Below are 20,868 nucleotides of genomic sequence, written 5' to 3'. Positions count from 1 at the left end.
GAAAATCACCGGGCTTTTTCAAATCACGCGAGAATGTGTACAAAACAACAAAAATGGCGCCAGCAACACGTTTGGGTCCTTTTCTTCGAATGTAGGTGATTTTTGAGTGATTATGCGAATAAAATGATACAGAAACACAGGTACAATGGCGTTTTTTAGCTTGTTTGTCGTTTTGGTAACGACATCAAAATTACCGCTAGGTGGACAAAAATCACGGCATCTGGCGGGAAATTGCAATGAAATTTGTACTCTCCCAACAATAAAAACGACTTGCCCGGGAGATCGGGCGATGGTTAACATCGAGCCCTCACTGGGATATGCAGCATGCAATAAAATATATCTCCAAGTTTCCGAAAACTTTACAATAAAAAAAAAAAAAATCTGCTATGCTATATTTAAATTGCAGCATATCCATATTTTTCTGGAAATGTGTCTGACTCGCGCCAAATCCCCGACAAAAATCACACCATCTGGTGGAAAATCTTTTCAAATCACGCGAGAATGTGTACAAAACAAAAATGGCGCCGACAACGCGTTTGGGTCGTTTTCTTCGAATGTAGGTGATTTTTTAGCTTGTTTTGAGTCTGTGTTTTTTTTTCCTCTCACGCTGCTCCCGTGTCCCGCCTTTCGGTGTGACATCATCGGATCTGTCACTTTCAGACATCTGATTTGCCGTCGCATTTCACTGACGTACAAAGTAGCTACGTGATTGGAGGAGAGACAAACAGCAGCACTCAGTGAATATTAACCAGCAGATACTTTGATGAATGTTTGAGTAAAAGTTTGGAGACGGGTTGGTTAAAAAAATTTGAGATGCCACCAAAAAATCTTAGAGTTAGTTAGACAGACTGAGCTATGCTATATTTAAATTGCAGCATATCCATATTTTTCTGGACTTCTAAGGATGCATTATAATCGAGTCACTGGGTCACATGACTTGGAAGCTATTGGAGCAGGGAGCAGCTGAGAGACGCTGGCCGATATCGGAGTCCCTCAGTTGGATCAACCGTTTGCTAGATCCCGCTGACTCTGCGGAGATAGAATATCCAACTTCACCACGATATAAAAATCGCCAAAACCCGAGTGTACCGTCTGCTCCATTGTCGTCCGGTTCCATATTGCGAAAGAACGCAGTGAATGAAAGCGTTCGGGTGGAGTAGCTGTAGGTCCATCAGCCCCCACCCTTAGAGCGCCCCCACCAACTTTCATCACTCAGTTACACCCTGGCCAATAGCCCTCCATAGAGGATGAAGTTAATGTCCATCTAAAATCGAACTGAATGGGATTTTATTTGTCGGATTGTTTGGAACCGTGTCGGCAAAGTGCACTTTGTTGTAAACTTTTAATCTATTTCTTACATTGCAGTTCAACCGTTAGAGCTCTGCTTGTGTCCTCCCATTCGCTCCACATAACATTTCCACCACAGACCAGGAAAGGTGAGGAATTTCAAGCTTCCTTTAGAAATTCCGGGTCAAAGAATTTTCTGTTTTTTAAGTCTCTGCCCATTCCTTCTCTCCACCTCACATGTGTTATTTAATTTCCTTTGCTCTTGCTTACCACAAACACCAAAGTGGAGGAGAATAATCATGGTGATGAGAAATGCGGTTGCTAGGGTCACCCTGGCTGCAGCTGACCCCTCTAGAGGCGCAGCGGCTTTTTGGGAGACAGGAAACGTGACTTTAAACTTTGTGGCAGGTTTCCAGGCACAAGCTGGGGTTAAAAAAAGATGTGGTAAACAGAGCTGCCATTCCTTCTCTCTCGCACACAGACTTCCACACACACCAGGGTTCAAAATATCCCCGGGGCACTTCACCGAGACAAAACAAGCAGCCTGCAGAGCTAACTGCCTTATTAGCGGTGCCGCTCTGTGGAGCTACAACACCTTTAAAGGAGCCGAGCTTCAGACCGATGAGGCTGAAAAGATCCATCACAGCTATAAAGTGACCTTAAGCTCAATTGGAGCGCAGAGACAGAGCAGAGCACGGCTCCTCGCTCACAGCTGTCAGCAAGCAGTAGCTAAAGCAAACAAGCCGCCCCATTCAGAGGAAGCATCGCGGCAGGCGGGGAAATCTCCTTTTAACAGCAATCCCTTCTGTTTCTTTGATTTGCCGTTCCAGAGTAGATAGATCAACCACCTGCAGCTCGCCTTCAGATACCAAACTGGTTCATTTGGTCCAACCAGCATCAGCATTTCACTGTTTAAAGCAAAGCTGGAAGACTGCTGCCAGGTGGCGCTGTTTTAATTACAGATTAACGAAGTACAAAAACCTCGTTACTGTACTCAAGTACACCTTTTAGGTATCTATACTTTACTCCATTACTTATTTTTCTTCCTACTTCTGACTTAATTACATTTTCACACCAGTATCTGTACTTTCTATTCCTTAAATTTTTAAAATCAATCGTTACTCGTTACTCTCGGCTTCGGTTTAATGTTTCTAAATGTTTATTTCCCGTCATGTGCTCCATCCAATGCAGATCATTGGCTCCGCCCACATCTAGTGAAAACTAGTGTGATTGGATGAGTCATAGAACGCAAACACTCGGTTAGCTAAAGGAAATCATCAGAAGCAAGCAGGAGTTCTTCAAACTGCTAACGTGAATTGTCTATGCCATGCTACAATGTGGGATTAAGAAAAAGATGTTGAAACGTCTGAAAGGTCGGACACAGGCGAGAGCGTATCGGGAGACGGAGACCAACAAGACCTCCCTCATCCTTGGCTCTATCTCAGAGAATTATAGAAATAGTCCAAAAATTGAGCTTTCATTCATATAGCGGCATCTGGCTGATTTTTTTTAAAGGTTATTTTATACTTTTATACGGAAGAGGATTAGGGCCACTGAAAATAAAAAAAATGATTTTTTTTTTTATTTATTTCAGCAGAGTATGGGAAAAAAAGTCAGAATTCTGACTTTAATCTCAGAATTCAGACTTTTTTTATTGTCAGAATTCTGAGATTAAAGTCAGAATTCTGAGATTAAAGTCAGAATTCTGAGATTAAAGTCTTTTTATTGTCAGAATTCAGTCAGAATTCTGAAATTTTAGTCAGAATTCTGAGATTAAAGTCTTTTTATTGTCAGAATTCAGTCAGAATTCTGAAATTTAAGTCAGAATTCTGAGATTAAAGTCTTTTTATTGTCAGAATTCAGTCAGAATTCTGAAATTTTAGTCAGAATTCTGAGATTAAAGTCTTTTTATTGTCAGAATTCAGTCACAATTCTGAAATTTAAGTCAGAATTCTGAGAAAAAAAAGTCAGAATTCTGACTTTCCCATGTTAAACTGAAATAAAATTTAAAAATCAGTTAACTCTTTTTTTTTTTTTTTTTCCAGTGGCCCTAATCCTCTTCCGTACTTTTATACTTAAAGTAGTTTTTGGAGCACATACTTTTTCCACTTTTACTTGAGTAAAGAGGTCAAGTTGATACTTTAACTTTTACCAGAGTGTTTTTAAACTGCAGTATCTATACTTCTACTTAAGTAACGAATGTGTGAACGTTTGACACCGTTTAATTGCTTCTTTCACAATTAACTACCAGCGTTTCTGTGCAATTAATGCCTTTGCAGGATTTCTTTCTATTTTCAATGGAAAGATACATTCTGAAGTTTTTATAGGAAAGTTTAAATGTTTGGCCATGAGGTGCAAACACCCTGCAAACCTGGTGCTTATTACCCAGAGGGCATTAGGAGGGAAAAAGGCTACATTTTTTTAAAATATATCTTTCAAAACCATAAATCTCTCTAATTGTCCATTTATGGCTTTACTGAAGGTTTAGTCCAATTATGAGGTGATGGTTGACTCCCCCTAGTGGTCTGGAGCACTTCTGCTATTCAGAGCTAGTTTGCAGTTTTCCTTAACTTCCATGTTTTTTTTTATACTTGCCGTATTTTCACTGCATATTTTTTTGTGTTTGCATCATTCTCGTATTTGCAGTGCATTTGTATTTTCCTTCTCTCCATCTTCTGTGATTGAATGATTTTTCTGTATTAGCCACCTTTTCGTATTTGCGCGGCTAATTGTTCATGTTTGCAGCGTGTTTAGGTATCTGCAGTGGGTTTGCACCACTCAGTCACTGTAGTATTCATTTTATATAATTGGGACAAAAATATTATGATATATGTTTTATATATAATCTGATCATGTATTTCAGGATCAGGTCAATTAAATGAATTCCATTTATTATTATTGATCTACTAAGCATCTGATGCGGGTTTTAGGCGGTTTTGGGATTTTTGTTTTTTGCAATTATTACGAAGAGGTCACAAATTGTAAATGTTGTTTTAAAGTCGTAGGGAAGCGACCATTAAAACCAGTAAAATTTCCTTATTATTCAGAGGGGGACCCGACGTTACACGCATGAATTAAGTGAATGTGATTGGTCGTTTTTTTTCAAGGGGGCGGGATTGTTGTGGCAGAAGGTTTGCAAGCAAATTTGGTTGTGGGTGGTTTGTCGGAAGCATCTTGCTAACCAGTTAGCAGCTTAGTGCTAATAGGTTCCCAATGGGAAATTCCATTGGGAACCAAGTAGCACTGTTTAAAGTTGTAAAGAAACAGAAGGGATTGGTGAGACCGGAGAAAAGAAGCAGAAAAGGAGTGAAACATAAATAAAAAACGATGGTGTTGCTTGTTCCCATCTTTTTTATACGAGGTCAGAACCCCCGAGGTCCTGGGAGAGAGGTGAGAGTTTACACAGAGGGGCTGAAGAGGATTCCCAGGCCAGAGAAACATGCCTGAACCATAGAGACGCTGCGAGACACTCCATCTGATGGACGGCAGTGGTGCTTGTCCCCAAGGCAAAGGAGAAAAGCGAGAGTGAGGGCGGCGTGGAGTCGGGGCAAGTGGAGGTGATTAATTCATTTCAGGAGGGGTTAAAAAGCAAACAACTAATGACAGAGGCAAGAACGAGTGTTTTAGGGGAAGTAAACATCACTAAACACACACTCTCCAATAGCACCAGTATAATACAGCATAAATACATGCTGCAGCGTTTCAGTCCACATCCAGACTCCTGCACAAACATCCTGCTGAGGACGGCTCCTTTCCAATCACAGCACCCAGAGGCCTGTCATCGTCACTGCTGAGTAAGACATCAGCTTAGTGAGCTACGTGTGAAAATGTGTGTGTGTGGATTCTGATGCAATGTCTGCAAAGGTTGGCAAACCTGTGAGATCAGGATGCAGGGGTCTCCCTAATAAAGTCTGGGTTCAATTCAAATAATCCGATTTCTGCCTGGGAGACAATTTAATGATGTTAAACAAGACGTAGAGGTTAAAGGACGTTAATTATGTCCGTGTGGGGGGGCACCTTAACAGAGCCACCTTAAACGATAAAGACAGAATCATCGCTAACCTCACTTGGAGAGTCGATGGGTTATGACGACAGTTCAGGACAGACAGCGGAGGTCAAATATGTTTTAGTTACATTTTCACCATGAGTCACTCACAGCTTTTAGGAAATACTGAATAATTGGTTGTTGACTGGAACAATGGCGGCTTTTAAGCAGATCCGAACATGAAACATCAGATAAGACTGGGTGCCAGGTAACGCAACACAATATGGAAGCTACATTTTACAAAACTGTAAAAAAAATATGATGAAATAAAATCTGAAAAATCTAAATGTTACTCTCAAAAACATTTTTTCATTAAAAGTTTTCTCCAAATTTTCATTTCTGGATTAAAAATAGTAGGGATGCACGATATAATCGGCCCCCTATCGGTATCGGCCTTAAAACTGAATATCGGACATCGGCCCCCCCACCGATATTTAACCCGATATTTGATCAGCTGAGTTTCTAAAGTCAAAAAAAAAAAAAAAATACTTCTTCCTCAAAAACTTCTTTTTTACAGACTTAAAAATTTCTAAAAACGAGGGAAAAAATATTGATCCATTAAAATATCCCAATATCTTCATATGCTGATATATTGCCATTTAAAAACACCATATCAATCTCTTTTACTAATGAAATATTGCTATATGTCATCGTTATGCTACGAAATCCCCCCAAAATTCACCAAATGTTGCCATATTTTATATGTTGATATATTGACGCGGTATCGATCTATTTTACTAACAAAATCTCACAAGAATTTGCAAAATATCACGAGAGTTTGTAACAGAACGATGAAATTTCACGAGATTTTGAAAGTAAAATAGATCGATACCGTGTTTTTAAAAATCTATTTGATATCAGCATATGAAAATATATTTGAGTATATTATTTTTCAAAGTGTCAGAAATGGATAACAAAACTGCTATTTTCAATGACTGCTTATTTTTGTCCAGCTTTAACATCAGTATCGATATCGGTTATCGGCTACAGGAGTTTTAAAATATCGGCATATCGGAAAATGCAACTAAAAATATGAGGGGCCGTTTAGGACAGAAACTATTTTTCCTCTCAAACACACTACTATGACATGCACACATCACAGTAGAAACACTCACACACAATCACAAAACTAAAATTGAATACATGTCTTATGTGTGTGTGTGCACTAATACTAGACTGTATGAGAGGGCATAAGTGTGTGTGTGTGCACTAATACTAAACTGTATGAGAGGGCATAAGTGTGTGTGTGTGCACTAATACTAGACTGTATGAGAGGGCATAAGTGTGTGTGTGTGCACTAATACTAGACTGTATGAGAGGGCATAAGTGTGTGTGTGTGCACTAATACTAGACTGTATGAGAGGGCATAAGTGTGTGTGTGTGCACTAATACTAGACTGTATGAGAGGGCATAAGTGTGTGTGTGTGCGTGCACTAATACTAGACTGTATGAGAGGGCATAAGTGTGTGTGTGTGTGTGAACTAATACTAGACTAAATGAGAGGATATACATATGCTTGTGTGTGCGCGCATATGTGTGTGTGTGTGTGTGTGTGTGTGTGTGGGTGTGAACTAATACTAGACTGAATGAGAGGCTATACATATGTGTGTGCGCGCGCGCGCGCGCGTGTGTGTATGTGACTGATATCGTAGCAGACTGAATGAGAGGCTTGTACTTGTGTGTGAGAGTTCAACCTGTCACGGAAGAGGCGGGGCAAATTGGCTAGCGCATGCGTGGAACCCAAACTGAGCAATATTATGTAAAACGGGGTGGGCAATAGGGGGCAGCACACAAGCCAGTTACCTGCTGAGCCAACAATAATGAGCTTCCATACAAAATTTATAACTAAACCCATCATATTTATTCTATATTGTGTCTGTTGAATTTCTATTCTGTTCTATATCTGGCCTGCTTTCTGAGTGACTATACTGCAAACTAATTAAAGATGAACTAGAATCTGAACATATGACTGATCTTAATGGCTTAACTTCTTCCACCTATTGAACAGCTAATAATATTGCAATCATTTCTCCCGTATAAACTGAAAGTCCATCACTTATCCTTTTCCTAATTTTAACATTAAATTTTGGTACGATAAAGGCTACTCCTATTTGATTTGTTATATTTTTAGAGGCATCTGTATAAATTTACATACTAATAATAATGATTAATATAATCCTGTACTATATATGAGTTTAATATGAATTCCTTATCCTTTCTTCTTTCCAACAAAGTAAAATCTACCCTAGCATCTGTAATTATCCATGGTTGTATAACTGATAATGGAACTGTTTGGCTTATACTAATCTGATCTATTTTGAATTCTGTTATTTTTTCTTGCACAGTCCGACCAAAACTTATAATATCTTTTACTTCTTTTTCCCAACAGGGTTTTATTACTTGCAGGGTTGGGTGATCATTTCTATGACCTTTTAAATTAGCCCAATAGTTTAATGTTAATTGCTCTCTTCTAAATGCAAGTGGCATTTCTCCCATTTCTACTAACAATGCTGCTGTTGGAGTAGTTTTAATTGCTCCTGTACATAATCGCAATGCTTGATATTGAATCCGATCCAGTTTTCAAGATTTGTCTCTGCTGCTGAATTATACACAATACTATAGTCTATCACCGATCGAATTAATCCTGTATATATATTCTTTAGAGCTACTCTATCTGCTCCCCACTCCCTACCAATTAAGCATCTCATAATATTTATTACTTTCTTGCATTTGTCTAAAATTTTTTGAATGTGTATATTCCATGTTATTCTTTCGTCAAACCAAACCCCTAAAAATTTTAATTGCTTCACTCTTTCTATTTCTTGATTATATAATTTTAATTTACGATCATTAATTTTCCTCCTTGAAAAGAACATTGTTTTAGTCTTATCCACTGAGAATTTAAATCCCCATTTTAATGACCATTCAACTTTAACAATTGCTTGTTGCATCTTTTTAGTAATAAATTCCAAATTCCTACCTCTCTTCCACATTGCTCCATCATCAGTAAAAAGAGAAAAACCCATTCCATTATCTATATTTTGAAATACATCATCTATCATTACCGAAAATAATAAAGGACTTATTATACTTCCCTGTGGAGTACCATTTTCAGCAATATATTTCTCAGAATGATATTTACCTATTTGAACTTATATTTGTCTTTCAGTTTGAAAATCTTTGATCCACCAATACATCCTACCAGTAATTTCCATCTTTAACATTTTTATTAATAAACCTTCTTTCCACAACATATCATTTGCCTTTTCAATATCAAAAAACACTGCTACAATACTTTCTTTACTAATTTGAGCTTTTCTGATTTCAAATTCCAAACTCAAAACTGCATCCATAGTATTCCTACCCATCCTAAAACCACTTTGATATTTTGATAAATATCCATTAGATTCTATATAATAAATCATTCTTTCAAAATTCATTTTCTCCATTATTTTACAAATATTTGAGGTTAATGCAATTGGTCTATAATTTTCAGGTTTTGTATCAGCCATGCTATGTCTTCTTCTCGGAAGCTCATTATTGTTGGCTCAGCAGGTAACTGGCTTGTGTGCTGCCCCCTATTGCCCACCCCGTTTTACATTATATTGCTCAGTTTGGGTTCCACGCATGCGCTAGCCAATTTGCCCCGCCTCTTCCGTGACAGGTTGAACTCTCACACACAAGTACAAGCCTCTCATTCAGTCTGCTACGATATCAGTCACATACACACACGCGCGCGCGCGCACACACACACACACACACACACATATGCGCACACACACAAACATATGTATATCCTCTCATTTAGTCTAGTATTAGTGCACACACACACACTTATGCCCTCTCATACAGTCTAGTATTAGTGCACACACACACATAAGACATGTATTCAATTTTAGTGTTTCTACTGTGATGTGTGCATGTCATAGTAGTGTGTTTGAGAGGAAAACATAGTTTTTTTTTAGAGTGTGTGTGTGTCTACTGAGGTGTGTGCATGGTTTTATTGGTGTACGTGAGAGGAAAAATAGTTTCTGTCCTAAACGGCCCCTCATATAAAAAGGAACTAAATTCACACCATACAAAATCTACATACTATTACCTGATGTCTAACAGACTGGTCGGTTATGATGCCCTAAAATAAATGTTCTCGGTGGTGAACACTAGGGGTGTAAATCACATCCATCATGGCGATTTGATTCAGTATCGATTTCCTGACCCAACGATTCGTTTATTTTCGATACTCAAGAATACACCACGATTCGATTAATTGGTTCATTTATTTTTTATTATTAATTTTACAGGCTAAACAAAGTTTCAAGTTTTAAATAAATCAATGAAAGCTGTAATATCGTAATGCATATTTTTATTTATTTTTATTTTTTTTTTTTAGAAACAACAACAAATAACAGAAGTAGAAAAGTTGCATCAAAAAATACTGCATTAAATCAGTGCAAAGCAATCCCTCGGCTCCAGACGCCCCACCCCCTCCACAGACGCTCCGCTGCTCCTCTCCCAAATTGTAGCTGACCGCAGACAGGAGGCCGGCTTGTTTTGTTTTTATGACCGAAATTGCAGAAAACAACTCGTGAAGTTTGACCCGCTAGAAGAGCGAGATGCGCGAGAACGCTGGGACCCTTTTTCCACCTGGATCTCCGCTCTTTTTGGCCCTCATGTCCCTCCGTCGTCGGACTAAACTCGCCCCCACTTCCTCGCCGCCTCGGCCGTATCTAGACCCACAGTGTGTAGCTCAGACCACGCTTCAATATTGAGCATAAATCAAAAATGTCTGCATCAAGCTCACTGCGACACACTGCTGTAAGAGTATAACCAGGTAGGAGGGCAAAATAGGTTTAGCGCCACCGCAGCACGGGAGGAGAATTACATCCAGGAGCAAATGGATCAAAATAGACCGGAGGGGGAAAAAAAACATGAATCGATGCATCGGATCGTCGGCTGTTGCATCCTTGCAACGATACAAAACGATTATTTACACCCCTAGTGAACACGTGCTTCTATTCTCTAGTCCCTCTGGATGGCCAACTTGTTCCCAATTCAACAAATTCAGTCCTTTTTTTTTTTAACTGATTTCAATTATTGAATTTACATCATAAACATGGATGTACGGATCAGATCAATCTGGTTTTAATGACTTTCTCCTTTCTGGATACGCAAATGTATAATGGCCAAAGGGTGAATGCGTGTTGCAAATACAGAAATAAGAAACATTCACAAAAATAAGCAAACACAAACACAGAAATGAGACTAACGCGCACGTAGTGGTAGGATACTGCAAAGGAGAAATCATGCAATCAGATTCATTCTACAGCAGGCTTTGTTTTTTCAGCACATTTACAGTATGTAGGGTGGAGTTAAGGTGTTTGCAGTGTGTTTGCACTTGCCGCTCTTTTTTATTGAATTGCAGTATTTCTCTTTTTCACCACATTTTTTTTGCATGCGTTTTGTGTTTTGGTGTGAACTTTGTGTTTATTCATCATGTTTATTTGTTCGCATCACTTTTTGTATTTGCACATTCATGTGTTTGCACTTGGTTTGCCCATAAAAGAGACAAAATGTGCAGCATGTTTATTTTCAGTTTGCATCCAATATAAAGTAACGGAGTTTCAAAATGTTCTTGGTCTTTACCAATTTGTATTAAACTCAAAAAAGTGAATGACAGTAAATCCAGCTGGCTTTTTTAAAGTCTAAAATATAGCCTTTAGTTTTCAAACAGTCAGTGGTTCCTAGAATTTCTAAAAGTAGAATGGGAGGCAGATCTTTTAGTTATCAGGCTCCTCTCCTCTGAAGAGCTATCTCTATAGTTCTGCTGCTATAGGCTTAGACTGCTGGAGGACATAGGGACCCCTTTTTCATCATTCTATCTCTATTCTCCCACTCTGCAGAATCTGTTAGTTCGATCTCTAATGTAGATGATAGAGTTGAGCCTTATTCTGCTGGGGGTTTCCATCTATTGAAAGGGAGTTTTTTTTGTTTCTATCCACTGTCACTGCATGCATTCCCACAGTAAGGGATTGCAATGGAGTCAATGAGAAACTGCAAGAGAATATCTACGGTCGCCATGTTCACCCAGGAGGAGAGAATCCTGCAAAATCAATGACTGGATGCAATCAGCTGGTTTTCCTTAGATGGTCTGGTTGAAGTGTCTCTGTGAAGTGACCTGAGCTGACATGTGTTGGACAATGGTGCTATAAAAAAACAAACTGAATTAACCTGGGTTGATTGTTTCAGGGGGTGTCTATGCTGTTTATATTTCAAATGGTGAAATATCGGACTAAAACAAAAACCAGAGCAAATCTGTCTCACTAACAACAGGCCAGACCTTGACTACAGTACATTATGCCATTAAAACAAGCCCTTTTTATAACTTAAGTAAAGCAAGATTGCTTTAAATGTCAGAATAATAAGAAACAGAACTTCCCAACCACAGAAAGTCTGGTTCTTCAGTCACAGTAACGGCTCTCCTGAGTGACTACTAGCCTCCCACATTGGAGCATCATGGCGATTTTCCTTCAGGGGATTAGAAATAATAAGTGTCTGCGCTGCCGGCAGCAGCAGAACCGTTGAGTCATAAAAGTCCAGTAAATCTAGACACTCTAGGTCTGCCTGGATCTAAGGCAGCGCTTCTGGTTAATCTGATAACTGTCTGCCTGAAGCGTTGCTCTGTTCTCTGCTACGTTTCACCATTTAAATCACTTTAAATCCCAACATCTGACCACTGAAGCTACCTGTGGAACTCAGGAAAACTGCTGAAAACACTTGGATGCAAAAAAACAACAACAAAAATTTTTAAAAATCAGGAAAGGAAATCAGCCCAGATCCAATTAAATACATCAAAAAAAAAAAAGTTTTAATGACAGTTCCTGACTGAGAATTAGGAGCTAGCTCTGTTCAATCTGAAAATATGAAACATAGGAAGGAAGGAAGGAAGGAAGGAAGGAAGGAAGGAAGGAAGGAAGGAAGGAAGGAAGGAAGGAAGGAAGGAAGGAAGGAAGGAAGGAAGGAAGGAAGGAAGGAAGGAAGGAAGGAAGGAAGGAAAAAAAGAAGACAAAAAGAAATAATAAAAAAGGAGACATATGGAACCAGGAAGGAAAAGTGAAATAAGGAAGATGTTACTGTGGGATCTAAAAGGACACATAACTTCATGGAAAGAGTGAACCACTTTGTTCAGACCAGGAGAAATTGAGATTAAAAGAAAAACTTTTCCAGAATGCGAAGAAAACGTGAAATAATTGAAAAATTTTCCTCCAAAACTTGATTTTCTGGGCTCCGTCTCTTCCTGAGCTGCACAGCTAGAAACTGAAGTCTTGTCCGTCGTTCTTTGCATCTCAACCTCGTTAAGCTGGACTGAAGTGATTTTAGGCTTAATTAATTCCCAGTTAAGCTCCCGATCAGAATAAATCAACCCTTCATCATCCTTCCAAAAAATAACTCAAACAACGCTCTTCATCCTTACAGATATTGCTTTTAAAATATACCGTAAATATTTTTGCACAAAACAGTAATGCGACATTTTTTACGTCTTAGATTTTTGAACAAAAGGAAAATCTTCTTTTTCTCTTTTCCAAGGAGCGGAAACTGATTTTCTTTAATAAAAGTTTGGAATTTTATGAAAGAAAGACGAACAATTGAATGATTAAAACAAAATAACAGGTGTACCATTACAGTCTGTTAGAGACTCTTGTGAAAATATAAAAATAATAAATAAAAGCAACTTCTGTATTTATAAATGCTGCTATGATTCTGGAAAAGGAGCCACCAAAGAGTCACATTTCTCTGGACTTTGACTGGACCGTTCTAGAACATAAAGGTTTTATCCCGCTGGATTCTAGAACAAAGACTTTTTCACCCTAAATATTTCCGTCTCTGGCCCCAAAACTAACAACGCAACAAATTTTTACATATAAACAAACAGAATCTACACATAAACACATTTTTTAAGTGACATTTCATTCTTTAAATCATCATTTTAAATGGATTTGTGATCATTTATTGGAACATTTAATTATTCAAATGTTTGTTTCATATGTCAATGAGATACATATACATAAATAAATGTTAAATGTATTAATCGTATTTATTGATCCTCTGTTCACCCTGTGGTGTTACATCAAAATGATGGTGAAAATAATCCTCTTTAGGAGCCTCTGCTTTAACAGGTCCCCCCATCAACCACGACCCAGCTTTACTGAGGGTAACTCTCACAACAGCATGATGCTGCCACCACCATGTTTTAGAATGAGCGTCTGATCTGAGCAGAGAAACCTCTCCCTCTGAATCTCTCCTTTCTTATTGCACTGAACTAAATATATATTAATATGTGTTTATTTAGAGCTCTTGTCTACGGAAGACGATTAGGGCCACTGAATATAAAAAGGGTTAACTGATTTTTAAATTTTATTTCAGTATAGTGAGAAAAAAAGTCTGAATTCTGACATGTTAGCATCAAGCTGTATCCATGTCTGTTTTAGAGACGAGCTTTCATGTTCTAATCATCTTCTGATCTTCCATTAATCAAATAGCATCAGCAGGGACCCTCAGGGACAGAAAAAGTCTCCTAATTCCATCATTTTCCACCAATGTATTCCTGTTCCTCCCAAACTACTCCCATCTTTGCCTTCATGGTGCCCATCTACATTAACATCCACAATTCTCAGATTAAAGTCAGAATTCTGAGATTAAAGTTAGAATTGTGAGATTAAAGTCAGAATTGTGAGATTATAAAGTCAGAATTGTGAGATTATAAAGTCAGAATTGTGAGATTATAAAGTCAGAATTGTGAGATTATAAAGTCAGAATTGTGAGATTATAAAGTCAGAATTGTGAGATTATAAAGTCAGAATTGTGAGATTATAAAGTCAGAATTGTGAGATTATAAAGTCAGAATTGTGAGATTATAAAGTCAGAATTGTGAGATTATAAAGTCAGAATTGTGAGATTATAAAGTCAGAATTGTGAGATTATAAAGTCAGAATTGTGAGATTATAAAGTCAGAATTGTGAGATTATAAAGTCAGAATTGTGAGATTATAAAGTCAGAATTGTGAGATTATAAAGTTAGAATTGTGAGATTATAAAGTTAGAATTGTGAGATTAAAGTTAGAATTTGAGATTAAAGTCAGAATTTGAGATTAAAGTTAGAATTTGAGATTAAAGTCAGAATTTGAGATTAAAGTTAGAATTTGAGATTAAAGTCAGATTTCTGAGATTAAAGTCAGAATTTGAGATTAAAGTTAGATTTCTGAGATTAAAGTCAGATTTCTGAGATTAAAGTCAGAATTTGAGATTAAAGTCAGAATTCTGAGATTAAAGTCAGATTTCTGAGATTATAGTCAGAATTTGAGATTAAAGTTAGAATTTGAGATTAAAGTCAGATTTCTGAGATTAAAGTCAGATTTCTGAGATTAAAGTCAGATTTCTGAGATTAAAGTCAGATTTCTGAGATTAAAGTCAGATTTCTGAGATTAAAGTCCGATTTCTGAGATTAAAGTCAGAATTTGAGATTAAAGTCAGAATTTGAGATTAAAGTCAGAATTCTGAGATTAAAGTCCGATTTCTGAGATTAAAGTCAGAATTTGAGATTAAAGTCAGAATTTGAGATTAAAGTCAGATTTCTGAGATTAAAGTCAGATTTCTGAGATTAAAGTCCGATTTCTGAGATTAAAGTCAGAATTTGAGATTAAAGTCAGAATTTGAGATTAAAGTCAGAATTCTGAGATTAAAGTCAGAATTCTGACTTTAATCTCAGAATTCTGACTTTTTTCCCATATTAAACAGAAATAATACTTAAAAAACAGTTAACCTATTTGTTAGTTTTTCAGTGGCCCTTATCCTCTTGGGTCACAATCAGAGTCTCTTAAAATATATTTTGAATCACCTTAATTCAAATCCGGACAAGCAGAGGGGAACCCTCGATGTGCGCCTCTGCGCGCACAGCCTTCTTTCATTCAGCTCACAGACACGCTGCTGTGCCACCTCCACGCAGGGGCGTGGATTACACAAAAACCCGATGTTTAGCAGAGAAACTAAGCAGATCTCCTCATTGAAACAAAACAAACCAACAAAGTCAGAATTTAGAGGGTGGGGGGGTGAAGGTTTCCTTTGATGTGTGGCGCTTCTCTCATCACAGACACATGATCCTAAATGTTCCCTGGAGAGTTTCTGCTCAGGGATCAGCCTGCGCTCCTCCGATCAGAGCCGCTGTCCAAACCGCAGCGCCTCCCTCCTCCAAATCACATTTCATTCCTTCTTTTTAGAGGACAAAGCCCCCCCTCAATCAGCGCTTTGTCCCCCTGTCAGCGCACCCATGCCCATGTGCCACTGATGAGAGGAAGCACATCAGTCCCCACTGGAACAAAGCGCACAGAGACTGCGCTCCGGACGCCTGATCCACGATCCGGCAGCAGGGAGGTTGGAGCCTCTACGTGTCAGGGTGCCAACTGTCTGTCTGTCTGTCTGCTGCAAACACATGGAAGTGGCAGAAAGAAAAGGAAAAGCTCCTACCTGGTTGGAACATACTTTGGAAATAGAAGATGACCAGAATAAAGGATCCCAAACAAGTGGCAAAAAGCATCCGGCATATCCTGCTCATCCTCATCAGCTCGCCCAGACTCTGCTTCATCAGGACGGACAGGCTGCAGGCTGCGGCTCGCTGCGTGGAGGGAGGGAGGGGGGGGACCAGAGGGAAGATCCGGGGTCTCTGCGTGGTTCTGAGGATGAGGAGGATGATCCGCCGGTCAGTGGAGCCAAACGCATCCAGCGCGGAGCGTACCACAGCTGAGCTGCTGCGGGGTGGCTCCTCCCCCCCCCCCCCCATCAGACACAATGAGCTCTTCCACGTGTCCGCCAAACTTACCTAAACACGTGCTTTAATAAAGTCAATTTACCGCGGTCACCCAGCCAGCATCGCACGCGCTTCACGCGAACAACAAGAGTTACGGTAGAAACGCCTGAGACTACCTTTCAAAATAAAAGCATCAATGTTCATATATTAGTGATGCTGGGATGAAGCCTCGTTGAACCTTTTGGTCAAATTGCTTCATTGATCCCCCCACAGTTCATGAAGCTTCAGGTGAACATGACGCCACCTACTGGTGGAGTGCACAACTACAGTTAGTAATAAAATCCGGGCTTTTTTGCAAATTTTTTTTTTCTATTCAAGTTCCTTTGCAATTGTTCATGATTGGTGAGTATAATAAAATATTTTCTTATTGAAGGTACATTATTTTTTTTCTGCCATTTTAATGAAATAAGCTCAAGCAGGCAGTAAAAGTGTTTGTGCAAATTGGGCAAAGATGATTAAAATCAAAGGTGTTTGTCATTTTATTCAAACATTAGGTTTTCAATGGTTTTTGGTTTTAATCGGGTTGGAAGTTGCGTGTTCAACCAATCTTTTGGATAAACGAGCCAATCTAATGTGGCAGTGTTTTTACCTAATCTATATTTCTACTAGAGCAAAGCAATAGTCGCATTAGCCAAAATACTTAAGTAAAATTGCAACTTTCAAAAGTCTAATACAGGTCTTTAACCATCAACCTCAGGAGTGAAAGAATGTCTTACAGCTGACTCTACCAACACTGGTGGCTATTGGTGACAGATAGCAATAATACTTAACATTAAAATTACATCTGTGTCCGGCGGCTAGCTCAGATTTTGATAATTACATTGTTTGATCTAACTTAAACAGTTTTAACCAACTAGAGAGGTTTGTTTTTTCAACCAATCTACTCTTAGAATCTATCCAAACACTGTCCAACTCTCCAACAAACTCCCACATCTTGACTGAACACTGAGGCTGTTTAAATGCCCGTCAAAGTTCTTACGCTTCCTGAACCATTTCCCAAAGCGGTCACGAGGAATCACGGTAGCAAGGCAATCGTGATACCCCCTCCATTACTATATATATTTTATGTTCTGCTTTTGTTTTTTGTTCTCTGCCTGTAAATAATGATCATATATATATATATATATATATATATATACATACACACAGTACAGACCAAAAGTTTGGAAACACCTTCTCATTCAAAGAGTTTTATTTATTTATATTCTTTTTTTACTTGGCCTGATCTGGTTAGTCTGATTTATACTTTATAATGCAGTGCATTTGTCGTGCATAACATTAAATGGAAATAAAAAAAAATGTTCTAAGCTAGTTGTGTGAGAGATTTTAAAACTTAAAGGATTAGTGACTAGTGACTGAGCTGAGCTACTTGTGATAAATAGAAACAAATCACAGCTAAGTCTAAACATTTTATTCTGGCCGATTCCAGGGGGGAACGTAGGGCAGAGAAAACAGGTAGAAGTAGAAAGCAAAGCCTTTTTGTTTCATCCAACAGTGACATTAAATTCTCTGAAAGAGTTTTTCTAATCTGTTGATTGTGGTGAAATTTATGGGCCATATTTTTACATACTGACAACATTTTCCTAGGTTTGCAGTGTGGATAATTCAGGCCAGAGGAGCATGCTTACTAAAACATATTTTATAAATTAAGCTGTATTTATGCTCAAGTGTTCATCTATATCTAAGAGCAGGCCTCATTCATTTCCTACTGGCACCTGGCCTTGCATGTTAGCAGAGGTGGGTATGGTACCCAAAATGTATACCCAGGTGAGTCTTGGAAATTTGAGGCAGAAATACAGAAATGCCAAATATTGAGAACCGAAAATAAGATTCAGGGGAAACTCACGTGGGAAACCAGAGACAAGGGACACCAAAACAACAAACCAGCACTGAGTGACTGCAGAGGTGGATAATATAACCAAGGCAGGCTAATCAGCAGATTGGGAGCAGGTGTGGGCAGGACAACTAGAAGGAAGCCAAGGGGAAAGGAAAACAAGCACCAGGGGGCAGCAGAGAGTAACTACAGAACTCAGCACCAGTAGAAATAAACTACAAAGACACAGAAACTAAAAATAAACCCAAGCAGAGGGCAGAACCCTGAAAACATCAGATTTAATGTCTAAAATTCTGCATTCAGACAGAAAGTTAAGTACTGATTAATGAAAAAAACGGACTACTAAGAAAAAAATAAAATAAAATAAATGAAAAAATAAAAAAAAAAACTAATTAAAAAATGTCAATAAAAAATTAAGAAAAAAAGTTATGTACTGATTAATGGAAAAACGGACTACTAAGAAATAAATAAAAAAGAAAATAAATGAAAAAAAAATTTCAATAAAAAAAATTAAGAAAAATCAAAAAAAGTTATGTACTGAAATAAAAAAAAAACTAACAAGATTGAAAAGTAACAAAAGTTTTTCCAAAATCTGATTTTATATTTTTATTTTTTAGCATAATTGTATAAAAACTAACCCGTAGAGTAGGTAATGTATGTATCAGAAAATATAACGGTATTTGTGCTGATTGGAGAAACCGGTAATTTTTAAAATAGAAGTCATAAAAAATAAAGTATGAAACATAGCAGCACAAAGATATAGCTTAAATAGGTGTAAAAAGTAGGTTAAAATACATTTTTGCTAATAAAAGTACTTTTCTTTTTAAGTGAGCTTCTCTGACAGACACTGGACGGCCTGAAGCTCTTCTGGCTAAGAAACATCAACCTCCACTTCCTGACAGCCGCATCTCAGATTATTATTATTACAGTAGGATGAATTAAAGCAACACGGATTACTTTTTATAATCAACAGATAGTTGGTTATAGTTCTAGACCCATTTCAGAGGGACCAGGTCCAGACCATCGCTTCCTTTCCACTGATTTCAAAGGCAGAAGCATGTAGGATACAGCTGGGACTCACCTTTATAAGCCAGCTGCTAAAATAACAATGGATTGTACTTATTTACTATAATTCCACACAAAACAGAAATAAATACTGTTTTAAAATGTATTTCATTGATGCATTTAGTTTTTCTGTAGATCTCCACACCATCTGCCCTTCTCAGGTCTTATTATAGTTCCAGAAACATTTTTTGTTTTTCTTATTTAACCTTCATTTAACCAGGGAAAAAAATCCCATGGAGATTAAAATACCTCTTTTTTAAGGGAGTCCTGGCCAAGGTTCAATTATCACAATCTGTTATAATAGCAATGATTTCTACTTGCAGTATTTAACTGTTTAAGCTAAATTCACTGTTATTTCCTGGTTTCTGCCAATCAGTGAGGAAACATAAAAATTAAGAACATTCACATTTTCACAGTTCTGTAGAAAAACAAGAGACAGTAATGATTTCCAATAATCTTAGCCAAGAATACCAGATCAATCATAATGTGATGCATTGTTTGGTGTTTCTGCCATCGTGTTGTTGAAAACGGTTTACAGTCACAGCAGCAACTCTAAACCATGTCTGACTTTTGTTGATAACAAACTGAACTGAGAATCCATAAAGGCTCTATTCACTTGGCTGCTCTGCAGCATTAATGTCCCTACTAATAGTTTTAATTTTTGAGATTGTTATTTGCTACACCACAGCGCTACATAACACCGTTTGTATCCAGTCTATCAGCTCCAACTAGAGGTCTGCTAAAAAAAAACTTATTATTAAAAGATATATACAATATCCTTTTTTCTGAAGGTCTAAAATGTAATGTCTACGTGCTTCTCAATAGAGTTAGAGTGGCTCAGGTTATCCTGAGCTATCTCTATAGTTATGCTGCTATAGGCATAGACTGCTGGAGGACATAGGGACCCCTTTTTCATCATTCTGCTTCATTCTATCTCTATTCTCCCACTCTGCAGAATCTGTTAGTTCAATCTCTAACGTTCTGCTCTCTCTGCTTTTTCTCATAGTAGCTTCATCTGGTCTGTTCCTGTTTGGCTGTGACTCCATCCTGGAGAGAAATATCACTGAATCTGGTCTGTGATTGGACGGTCAAAGACGCTGAAGTTAGTTATATTAAAAAAGACTTCCACCACCCATACTTCTGAAAATTAAAATTTCGCCCATGCTTGATGGTGTTCTCTGCCTCTCTGGCTTCCATCCCCATTCTCACTATTATAATTATATTATTATAATGAAGCTGTTTTGATGAATCTGGTTCTGTCAATCAACCAGTCAAATTTTATTTATAACAGGCTTTACAACAAACACAGATCAATCAGTGAGTTAAATTTTGTTCAGATGTTGTTGAAAGCAAACAACAGATTTTGGAAATGGAAACTAAATATAAAATAAAGAAATAAAAATTCTTCGGTGAAACAAATTACTCTAAGAGGGACTTTCTTCCTTTTTTCAGATTTTACTTCTTTGACAAAAGTTCTATATTCAAGTTTAATAATAGATGTAGAACAACAAGAAAAAGATTATGTTTATCAATTTGCAGAGTTAAATTGTGGAACAAACTGAATGAGAACCTAAAGCAATGCCCAAACATTTTAGAAAGCATTGTAGAAAGTTTTGTGTTTTTTGTTTTGTTTATTTGTATATATGTCTGAAAGTATATGTGTATAAATATTTATGTATGTATATGTGTATGTAGGTATGTATTTATATGGATAAATATAACAACATAATTATAAATATTGTAAATTGAAGAAATACAAGAATTAAAGTAGTAGGAGTAC

At 37.7% G+C, this 20,868-nt stretch overlaps 1 protein-coding gene across 2 annotated transcripts in view; it reads right to left on the bottom strand.

Moving 5' to 3' along the window:
• Positions 1 to 16,240, bottom strand: part of chst11 (carbohydrate (chondroitin 4) sulfotransferase 11) — a 111,528-nt gene extending 95,288 nt beyond the window's left edge. Inside the window, exon 1 of one of the 2 annotated variants that reach the window (XM_038294244.1) lies at positions 15,865 to 16,240. In XM_038294244.1, coding sequence (XP_038150172.1) covers positions 15,865 to 16,162 — 298 coding nt within the window. In that variant the 5' untranslated portion in view covers positions 16,163 to 16,240. Of the gene's footprint in view, positions 1 to 15,849 lie in introns of both variants that reach the window. The other variant, XM_038294243.1, reaches the window with a different exon arrangement.
• Positions 16,241 to 20,868: the final 4,628 nt, after the last annotated feature.

Source organism: Cyprinodon tularosa, unplaced genomic scaffold, assembly GCF_016077235.1.
Source record: "Cyprinodon tularosa strain WSP-4 unplaced genomic scaffold, ASM1607723v1 ctg337, whole genome shotgun sequence".
Taxonomy (NCBI): domain Eukaryota; kingdom Metazoa; phylum Chordata; class Actinopteri; order Cyprinodontiformes; family Cyprinodontidae; genus Cyprinodon; species Cyprinodon tularosa.
Note: the sequence above shows the minus strand (reverse complement) of the source record. Positions and strands in the feature narration are given on the sequence as shown.